At 32.5% G+C, this 11,765-nt stretch overlaps 1 protein-coding gene across 1 annotated transcript; it reads right to left on the minus strand.

The window, feature by feature from the left end:
* Positions 1-3,865: 3,865 nt before the first annotated feature.
* On the minus strand, positions 3,866-11,765 carry LOC133804737 (uncharacterized). Its single transcript, XM_062242879.1, has 10 exons — positions 11,238-11,765; positions 11,057-11,150; positions 10,845-10,949; positions 9,173-9,406; positions 7,764-7,858; positions 7,362-7,473; positions 6,978-7,076; positions 5,588-5,755; positions 4,472-4,675; positions 3,866-4,053 (listed from the first exon to the last, which is right to left on the minus strand). Exons 1-10 carry the CDS (start codon positions 11,357-11,359, stop codon positions 4,045-4,047), a joined length of 1,242 nt encoding a protein of 413 aa, XP_062098863.1. The 5' UTR covers positions 11,360-11,765; the 3' UTR covers positions 3,866-4,044.

The following is an 11,765-nucleotide window of genomic DNA, read 5'->3' on the forward strand; positions in this document are numbered from 1 at the left end:
ACTTATCAGTCATGATCTTCAATAGCACTGAGCGTTGGTCGTATGGAATTGACTTATGAGTCAAGACCGGCAATAGCGCACTGAACGCATGTTGATATGATTAGATCTAATTAACAAGAGCATTATATGCTCGTCTGACCTAGTGGTCAAAGAAAACTAAAGAGCTTGGCTAGTCTAAGGCTAGTTACTCAGAGTCAAGGCTAAAAGGCTCAGGTGACTAGAATGTCACATGGCTTAGGGCGCAGGACCTCAGAGTGACTTAATAGTGATCTATTCAGGTCCCAGGACCCCAGATTGACTTAATAGTCATCTATTCAGGGTGGAGGACCCCAGAGTGACTTAATAGTCATCTATTCAGGGCACAAGACCCCAGAGTGACTTAATAGTCAGCAGGACCCCAAAGAGACTTAACAGTCATCTATTCAGGGTGTCGAACCCCAGATTGACTTAACAGTCATCTACTTAGAGTGCAGGACCCCATAATCATTTATTTGTACTTTCCTGCATGCATGAATAGGGTTATTACCTCAAGGCATGCTTATTATGATTTGATGACATGTTATTAACTGCTTATGAGAATGTTTGAGTTTTCTTGCTGAGCCTTGGCTCATGGGTGCTATGTGGTGCAGGTAAAGGTTAAAGAAAGTTGGACCATCCTTGAGTTGGAGAGCTTAGCTGACGATGTGTACATATGCGGCTGCTCGACCACCACGGCCAAGGGTTTAAAGAGGAACTAGGGTTAAACCCTATTTTGTCGCTTAGGTCAGCTGGTTTTAAATCTTTTATTGTAATTAACAATTTTATATGTATTTTGGGATCCCAATGTATACAGTAAATATTTTAGTGAAACATTTGCATTCTTGACCAAAATTTTAACCCTAAACCGTTAATTACATTTAGTTACACGATTGTGGCAAAATGACTCGTTTAATGAGTTTAGCACTATTTATAATACACAGTGTAATGGTCCTTGGGTAGCAGGGTGTTACATTATCATTCTATTGTATTTTTTCTATTAGTATTGATGAGTAAATGTTTCTAAGTTCTTCATATAATCATTTAATCACTTAATCCTTTATTTTCAAGATTTGCATTTATATTATGAATATAGTTCTTTGATGATCAAGATTTGCTTTCATACTTTGAATAAGATTCTTGATTAGCATCTAGGGTTGGTAATATTGAACTATTCCTATTATGCATTGTTAATTAATAAAGTGTAAACCCATAATTTCCCTACAATCAAAATCTCTATTCCAATTACTTTATATTTGTATTTTGCATAATCTACAATGAGGAAAAAAAATTCATCTTCTACAACCTTCAAATCCTTGCTTCAAGATTTGGTTTGTGTTGAACACATAACCATAATAGATCAAAGAAAACTCCCTTTGGATATGCTCTACATGAATGTGGATGTGGATTCAAAGTCTTCATCAACAAAGGATGAGACAACTCAATGGGATTGCATACTTGAGGAGATTGGTATTATCAAATTCCTTATTTCTAAATGTGTAGATTTCAAGAATTTGAATAAAATGTGTTTGCTGCCATACTTTTGTGAGTTTGAGTTTATTGTTTATGTTATGAGTACAATGGTGAATGTTAATGAACAATTCAAGGGTTATTGTTATACTTGTTTTGTTTATAAAGTTATTGATCATCATGTGAGATATGGTAATTGTAAAATTAACCATGATGAGATTCGGGTTAATACAATTGATGTTGAAATCTTTGTGACCTTAATTGAATTTAATGCATTTGATGAGGAATTGATGATAACGTTAAAAATAATTGACATAGTTCATTCATGTAGTGATGAGATTAATGCAACCTTAAGAGAAGGTGAACATTTCAATGCAATTGATGATGAGATCATTGCAAAAGAAATTAAAGATACAAAGGCCAACGCATTTGATGTTGAGATAATTGCAACCTTGAGTGAAGTTAATGCAACCCAAGGAAAGGTGCAATGATGGTGGTATGATACGTGTGCCACCATCCATGCATCCTATGATAAAACTCTTTTCAAAACCTTTGAAAGTGCAAATGAGGGACTTGAAGTCCAAATGAGAAATGAAAAGAGATCCAAGGTACTTGGAAGGGGATTTATTGATGTGTTCTTCACTAATGGAAAGAAAGTGACCCTAACTAATGTTTTCTATGTTTCAGATATGATGGGAAACATTCTAAGTGGAAGTCTATTGAGTAAATCCAGTATTAAAATGGAGTTTTAATCTGGTAAACTCATTTTGACTAAATTGGGCACTTTTTGCTCTTGATAATGACAATAATAATATGGCATCTAAATCTTGTTAAATGCTCATATAGGATATAGCACAATTGAAAGAGTTGTTAAATGAAGATTGATTAATTGTGATGTGAATGAGCATGATAAATGTGAATTATGTGTTAAATTTAAAATGGTAAAAAAAATATTTTCCAAGTGTTCATAGACAAACTTGCTAGATTTAATACATAGTGCTTTATGTGAATTGAATGACATGTTGACAAAAGGAGGAAATAGATACTTCATGACTTTTATAGATGATTGCTCTAGGTATACTTATGTGTATTTACTTAAGAGTAAGGATGAGGCATTTAATGCATTTTAAATCTATAAAGCTGAAGTAGAAAATCAATTGGAAAGGAAAATAAGGATCTTAGTAGGGATAGAGGTGGTGAATACTTTTCAAATGATTTCAATGTGTTTTGTGAACAACATGACATTATACATGAATGCACTGCACCATACACTCCACAAAAAAATGGGATAACTGAAAGAAAGAATAAGACTTATCTTGAGATGATTAACTCTATGCTTTTACATGCTAAATTGTGTTATAATTTTTGGGGTGAAGCTTTGCTTACTGCGTGTCATATATTGAATCGAGTTCCTATAAAAAAATAATAATGTGTCTCCATTTGAGTTATGAAGAGGAAAGAAGCCTAACCTAGGTTATCTTAAAGTGTGGGGGTGCATTGCTTATTGCAAGAGCATAGAGCCTAAAAGGGCCAAGTTGGGTCCAAGGGCCTATAAGTGTGTATTTGTAGGCTATGCCTCAAATAGCAAGGCCTATAGGCTATTAGACTTGGAGTCTAATGTGATAATTGAATCAAGAGCAGTGGAGTTCTTTGAGAATATGTTACATTGTGGTAGTAACTCTCAAGAACCCACAAGTGTTGGAGAATCTCGTGAAGAGAAAGATTCAAGGGTTGATGAGCAACCAATATTGCCTCGGAGAAGCCAAAGCCTTAAAGAGTTGGGATCAATTGAGAAATTTTCTCAAGCAGAAATACTCTACCTAGTACAGGGTAACCTTAAAGAATTCGCCTGGGAATTTACTATCACTACAAGAAAAAATACTTTTAATAACACCAAAAATGTGTTATCAAAACATACCATAACACTTTTTGATGTGTTAAGACCGACTATGTTATCGTAGGTCAAGGTACTTTATATAACACTTTATCATTGTTATACAGATGTGTTATTATACTGTCAACGATAACACAATTTTTGTGTTATTTTAATAAATAGATAAGTGTTTAATTATGTTATTTATAGTCGATTATATAACACATTTCAATACTTATAAATTTGTGTTATACTACACTTTAGTATAACACTTTTTTTTGTGTTATACTACACTTTAGTATAACACATTATTTGTGTTATATAATGAAGTTTGTATAACATAATTCTTTGCATAAAAAGTGTTATTGTAATAGATATTATAACACAATTTTCGTATTATAACACTAATTTATTCCATTATATTTTAATTTTTTTTATATAATTAAAATTGACTTTCTAATATATACTAGCATCATCAAATTAACTTGATTTTCAAATAACAAAAAGTAAAAACATTCAACATTGTATTAACAATCCACAAATTAGTTTAAAACATTCAACACTGTCATCAACAACAAAATGTTCTTTAAGTATTCAAGGAGTCTTAAATATTCAACATAGTGAAAAGTTAGTACTTTCAACACCAATAGTTCCTTTCTGCATTATCGCCACGAACTCGTTATAATCTATGTGCCCATCCTGCACGGAGAAAAAAAATGTGGGAGAAATAGTAAGGTCTTGGAGATGAAACAAATAGAAGTGATAGCCATATCGAATTCAACCATGAATCACAGAAAACAAATGCAAGTCTTGAAAGAATGTAGGTTTCATTTTAGTAGACAGTAAGATGTTTAAGCCAAATTCACACTAGCAGTAGCAATTCAAGAAAAAGTAAATTCAACCACAGAAACAAGATCTTAAATTCTATTGAGTCCATCTTGATATTTGCAAAACAAAACAACTAATGGCTCAAAATAAAATTTGAATGATCATATGCCCTGTGCAAGGAAAACAACTCTTTAAATCTCTAAATTTTAATTTACAGCCATTCAATTGGTGCAGTAATAGAATAATCATCAGAGAAATACTCACATTATCCTGTTCAACTTCTTGCATCATTTCTTCTAGCCGGACGTCCTCTACACCAAACTCCTCGCAAGCATGTTGAAGCTCGCCTTGAGTAATGTAGCCACTTCCATCTTTATCGAAGTAGGAAAATGCCGCGAACAAATGATCTTCTCTCTCATTTTTGTTTAAATGCAAAGTGGCTGCTACAAACACTCCATAATCAATTGTTCCACTGTTATCTACATCTGCCTGCAAATCAGTGAATAAGTTAAACTAAGAATATCTAATGTATTATTCTCCAAACAATTTATGAATTAGTTCTCTATCATATCCTTGAGTGATCACCATAATTGAAGAAGAGAATAGCATATTAAAAGGTGAGTAATCTCATTGCTTATGATGAAAGAATAATATTTCAATTTCAATGATTTCTTGCTGAGATTTGTCACCAAAGGTGAAATATCTTTTGAAGTAATTTAGAAATAGAACAAGAGTAAAGCAAATTGTCACATATAAGGATTTTTTATATAAAAAAAAAACATATATAATCAAGATTGAACAAATTTTCAACCTCTTGGTGCTTGGTTTAAAGTTGAAACCATACAAAGCCCAGAGACCATTATAAGGAAAAAGGAACTAAAAAGGCAACCCATAGTCCATACTAGTGTATATATAATCTTAAAAATCTATGCCATGATATACTAGCATATCGATCCAAACTACAGGGAAAATCTTTTTTAGTCCTAGATTTAAATCTTTTCATTTTGATCCTAAATTTTTTAAGTGTTCCCAATAGTCCTTATTAACATTAATTGTAAAATATAAAATGACACTTTTAAAAGGCTTAGATATCAATACTAAATATTAAGTTCTGTATGAAATTACAGCTACACCCTTAAATTAAATCTAACAACATGTGTGTTCAGGGCTAAAGTGGAAAAGTTTTAAAGACAAAAAAAATAAATTCTGACGTTTAGGGTACCAAAAGGAGAGCTTCTCAATAGTTTAGGTGTTCAGAATCATCTTTTAATATATACTTAGCTCTGGGAGAAGCACAGTTTTTTTAGCCTCTTCATTTGGAATCTTAACAAAAAGAATAAGGATATCCCATTTATAATAGTTTAGGTGCATAGAATCATCTTTAAACATATATGAACTTACTGCTTGCATTAAATCATAAATTTCAGATTCCTTAAGATTAGCTCCAAATCTTTTCAAACCAGCCTTAAGTTCTTCAAAAGTGATTTGACCACTACTGTAAGTGTCTATCATTTTGAACATTTCTTTTAGGCCAGCAATTTCTTCTTCAGATAAGCTCTCTGCAATTACCTGCCAAAAGAATGGTGCTTGTTAAAAGACTAAAAAATCTTCTAAAGCTAGCTGGGTATTTCTACAATGAAACATTCTTTAATCTCCTCCACCACTATACATAATAAAACATGACATCTCAATTCAAAGTATTACTAAATTAACTACACACAAGAAACATTTGGACAAGATATTTCAGCAATAGTAGCCTCATCAGCAGTAACACATACAGACACATACACATATTTTGAAAATCAAACTACATTTACCATTGTCTAGCTCACATATATCATTTTAAAAATTAAACCATTGTCCCAAAATTATCAACATCTGCCAAGTTGATGGTATGGTAGTAATAACCTGATATGCCAGAAATCAAAATCTACTCTCCACAGTCTACACAAGTAGAAAAATAATTGTATTCAAATGAGGGATGCTAAATTTCACTTTCCCAATTGCCCAAAACAGAAGCCGCCACAACATAGAAACTTCCAAAAAAAAAAAAGAACCAAATGTCAAATTGATTGGTCTTTGATATAAACTTGTCTCGAGAGGAATAAGTAAAGGATAGTTACTTCTAAGATATACCTGTGAGGCAGAAAGCTTTCTCACAAAGCCATGAAAATATTAATCAGGGTAAGGGAATTGTAAGTCAACCATTTATGATTTTTTTTCTCATTCTTGAGTAATGAGAATACCAATAAAACTCGCATTTTTTAAACTTTATATCAAACCAGGAATGCATGTAAAATAAAGAATAAAAATTGTTATGATTTTGCTAAAATAATTGGCTATACTCTAAACCTCCTACCTGCAATGTGATATCTAAACTTTCTAACCTTATTATGATTTTGCTAAAATAATTAGCCATACATTTGCCCTGTCTATTTAAACTACTTTATACCATGGTAGTATGTGGAAGCTAGTCTTGGATGAATTCACTAGCACAAAAAAATGAAACCAAAATGGCAGATACCAAGACTACATAATATCCAAAAAGAGAATTTTACAGTTATGTTCTATAAATAATTTTGGTCACAGTTATTTGCACTTTTTACATTTTGAATAATAAACTATTGTATTTAGACTATTTCCTCTAATTAGAATCCACATATGCTTCAGGTGACTGTACAAAACATGCTCTTGCAATTTCATAAAAAACTAATCATCGTAGAGTGCTGCTTTAAAGTTACTCAAATTTAAAGAAATAAAATAATCAAACATTCAAAGTGAGAAGTGAGACCTTTGAATGAAACGCCAACCTACTAACAGCTAAAATCAGAGACCCATCTATGTCGCTTGCAAAGTCAACCATTGACCCTGATGGATAACCATCATGCTTCTGCATATCAAAGTAAAATTAAGAAGTTCAAGACAATCTACACATTTTCTAGACAATGAAATCTTTAGAAGGAATTGATGGGTTAAAACTCCAAACCTCAAGGCAGCAAACTATGGAGCTACCCTCATCATGGGTTAAAACCATACATGACAAGAGGGAAAATGCAGAAACTCAAACTCCAATACTATGCTAGCGATAAAATAAATATGCTATAAGCTATATCTCCATGGAAAAGCACCAAATTATAAAGTGAAATCTACAGCTCTAAGTGTTGGAAAACCTCACCTGTTGATATTTGTCTACAGTAAACATATTAGTTTCTTTGATTTTGTATTCTGCCCATTCCACCTCATCATCATATCCAGAGACTGTTGATGGAGGTTGTTTAATGTATAATCTACAGATAATGTGACAAAAGTAAGCTCATTATATGAAAAATAAATAAAAAAATATGACATTCAATCATTAATATTTACGGTTTCTTGTTGGTATTTGGGGAAAGAAAACCTTTGCAGAAAGCTTTTTTCTCCAAAAATGAAACTAGTATTGTGTCCAAAGAACACTCATATCCTTTTATCTCTACAAGGATGGCCATTTGTCTAATCAATTTTCTCTTTCTCTTTCTTCAAAACTTCACATAGTTTGTTTTGATTATTAATAAACTAACGAGGTTTCATATAACCTTACATTTGAATAAGGCTGGCGAGTTCACCCTCCCCATAAGAGCTAACTGCAAGCTTAGTATCCAATTTATGCAATAGTTTTCCACCAGCATCAAATTGCTGAAAAAAATATATAAGACAAAATAAATAAAAAATTAAAAAACATAGCTTTTTAACATTCAACACATCGAGTGCATTATGGAAACACACATATATGTAGATTTCACAATGCTATCTACCCTCAAGGAATTTTTCACAAACACATCGATTGCATTATGTAAACAAGAAAGATCAATTGAATAAATATGCTAATAATTAAAATCCACAAAATTATAGACAGTGAGAGATAATTATAGCTTACCCAAAGAGAAAATAATCAACTGCTTGTTTTTTTCCATCACTTTAGTGCCACGGATGTGTCACGAGTTTGTTTACTGGACTAAATAAGACAAATTTAGAGAGATTCAAAGTGAGGCTTTGAGCTAAGCTTCATCTTGAGATTGAGCAAAAAACAAATCCTAAATATAATGACTAAAAATTATAAATATGATATTGTCTCTGTACAGAACAACCCACCCATATAAATGAGGGGTTTTGGAAAAGAAAATTGACGAAAATAAATGCTTAGCTTACAACCACTACCAATCACATTTATTTATTTAAAATGATAATTGTTATATTAAAATTACTACTACAGTGCATATATCATTACTAATTAATATTATCACAAAATAGCTTTATTTATAGTGTTACTCGCTTATTGTATGTGCCAATGATGACATTGTTAAGTGTTATATCTTACAAATATTATAAATTTTTAGTAGAGACTACGCATAAAACTACAATAAGCATAGTATAAGAGTGTGTTTGTGTTTTAAAAAAAGATTATGTCATATATACTGGTATATCCACTGATATTGGCAAATTGAATACTCTTGTCATAAAAAGTTACATACAATCTAACTAAAGCTAGTCAGTCTAGAATTATTAGTATAATTTATGGGTATAACAAGTGAAAAAAATGACATACTAAGGCTATTTATTTAGGTATAAAAGAATAGTCGCATAAATTGAACTAAAGTATAAAATAGACCCACGACAATTTCTCTTCGTTTTTGCCAAAAACCATTGGATCCAAACCCATGCTCATCCCACCATTCAAACCTACTCATCCATTTCATAAATCAATTGAATGGAAATTTGGACTGTTTACAGTGGGAGCTACAGAGAACCATGTAAAACAGCAAATATGGGATAGGGAACGACAAAACCGTCACAAAAATAATACCATCTTTATAGTTATTAGCAAATTATATGTTTTCTAGCTGTTACATTTTTGCAGGGCTGGTTTGGCAACTATGAGACTATCTCCTTAAGCAATCAAAATATGAAATTAACTCATTCAGATTCAAGGGCCACAATTTCATATCTGACCTCTTCCAAATGCTCGTTTATAGCAGTCACAACATCCTGTACTCCTCTAATGGCCTCCTTTTGTTCTTTATCATACATAGCATCTACTTCTGCCTCTTTAGTCCTAGCAGCTTCTGTAATCTCATGGACATGCACACACTCAAGCTCCATTGGTATCTCAAATTTGTAATCCGCATGGCTCACCAAACGTTCTGATGATCGACCAGCCTTCTTTAGTACCTGTAATGTGACCGTCTTTAAAAGTAAAATAATTTAATGTTAGCCGGGCAAGAGTAAATTTTGGAAAAATTGAGTTACAAGAAACAACATATGAGATTCCATTTGCATACAAGGTTACTATTCTAGAAGTCTGGATAATGAGTGTAGAGTCATCTTAAAGAATTGAAAATGCAAAAGAAATCACTCTGCTACAACCATAAGATCAACAATTATCCTCTGTAAACATGACATTTTTTTAAAAAGAACAATAGCTTTTATTTAAACTCGTGAAATAAAAAGAACAATCCTAGCAGAAAAGGAAAAATAATCACTGAAATAACTGTAAATTTATGTATGTCTACTGTCTAAGCAGTTTAGAGATCGTTTATGGTCAGTCATCTCTATTGTTACACAATTTTTCCATGCTGCTTCCAAATCATTATCTTACATGAACTTACGGTCCCCAAGGAAACTCAGCTAAATTATTCAAACTAAGGGAAAGGACTTTTGACTATCCAATACCAACAAAAGTAAACAATCTTTTTACTGATTTGATTTACCAGATATTGGATTGAACAATACAAACCAAAGGTACCCCTCACGAGTAGAAATAAGAAAACACCTTCATGCTTATTATATTGGTCTTTTGTTACTCTCATTTTCCTCAATAAACTATTCAATGCAAAAAAATTCTTCACGTATGGACAACTAGATTGACTTAATTTCAACAATAACATCAGGAACAAAATTTCTTAAATGCTAGAGTTGCTCCATAATCTGCTTCTCAAGCACATAGAATGATCAGTAGCTTATCAGTAATCTCTCTATAGTAACTAATAAACAAGCTTTCAGCTTTTAAATCAACAGCCTTTGTAAAGAATCCTTTCTGTCAAAAAATCATCCACATAACTCATAATTGGCAGATTGAATTTTACTATTCAGCATGCTTTTTGGGAAAAAGAAAAAATACGAGTCTTAACAAATGTCCATTTCTAATGATCTATCAGGTAAATCAACTATACATCTCATTAGAGATTCATACAAAAATTTCTAATTGGCGCTTGACTCGAGACTATTAGCTTTAAATTATTTTCAGCCACAAGAAGGCTTTTTAAAAAGATCAAATATGCATGCACCTTGCTCTTGTCCAAGAAGGGTTTTTACTTAAACTATTCTTTCCAATGATTATCATCTTCGATAATTATTTTCATTTAAATTAGTAAACGGAGCCTTGGTGTCACACATACACTGGGAATAAATAATAATGAAAAGGGACCTATACAAAGGCAAAACCATAATGCAAAATGATATGGCTCTCTAAATGAAACTTCAAAACATTCAAAATGGCAGAATAAGAAAAGGGAAGGCTTGTATTAGAGTTCTAAGATATAAATCCACAAAGAAAATAGCCAAGCAATTTTTCGAGTGTATTATAATAGTGGCAAAAAAGAAAAATAAAAGAGGCATTGGTTACCAAATTCAGTTTCTGCTTTTCCTGTTCTTGAACAGATCTCAAAAGCTTAGCTAAATCAACTCGATCGTACTCAGAATTCTGAAATAGGGACTCCATTTCAATGACCTGAACTCAAAAAAACACAGAAACCCGCTTCAGAAACTTAAATACAGAATATAAACATATATTTATATGTGAATTTCAAAATTTGGGATGTGAATATGGATACCAACTTGTTTAGAGCAGTTATTGAACTCCACTGTAATGTCACTGCAAAGCTGTTGATAGGCCAATTCATTTCCCGAAATCATATACTCTAAAAATCCCCTGTATCAAAAAAATCTCTTCAAAAAAGAAACGAAAAATGAGATGCAGAAAGAAAAAAAAATGGTAAGCGCAGAAGGAAAGAGAAACCTTTTGAGGTTGGAATAGGCTTCGGCTCGACGCTGCTGAATGGCGAGAAATTTACGAAGCAAATTAACGATGGTTGTTGAGGAATCAGAGGCGGAGGTGCCATGGCTACCATCTTCGGCCATGGGTTCACCTATTGATAATTTTTTTTCAAAATCTTCAATGTGTTGCTCTGCTCTACCTCCTATTTTTTTCTCTGATTTTACTCACTTCTTATGCTTTTCAAGAACGTTTTTTTTTTTTTGGTATATTTGTACCTAAAAATTTATAAACTAGCTACACACTATCAATACTAAGTTTACCCATTTTATTTATCAAATGCCCCAAACTTCTTGGCACCAAGCAACGGGGAAAGGGAAAGGTAGAAGGTTGGCGCCAAGCTACAGAGAAATGGGAACGGTGCTTGAACGGCGGGGACAATCAGTGGGTATCCGTTCGGGGTTGGCAGAGAGCAAACAAAAGAGAAAGGGAGAAATGGAGAAAGGGATCGGTTATGGAGGGAGAGAGAAAGAGATTTGGGGATCGGTTTGG

The sequence above is a fragment of the Humulus lupulus genome, chromosome X (genome assembly GCF_963169125.1).
Source record: "Humulus lupulus chromosome X, drHumLupu1.1, whole genome shotgun sequence".
In the NCBI taxonomy this organism is placed as follows: Eukaryota; Viridiplantae; Streptophyta; class Magnoliopsida; order Rosales; family Cannabaceae; genus Humulus; species Humulus lupulus.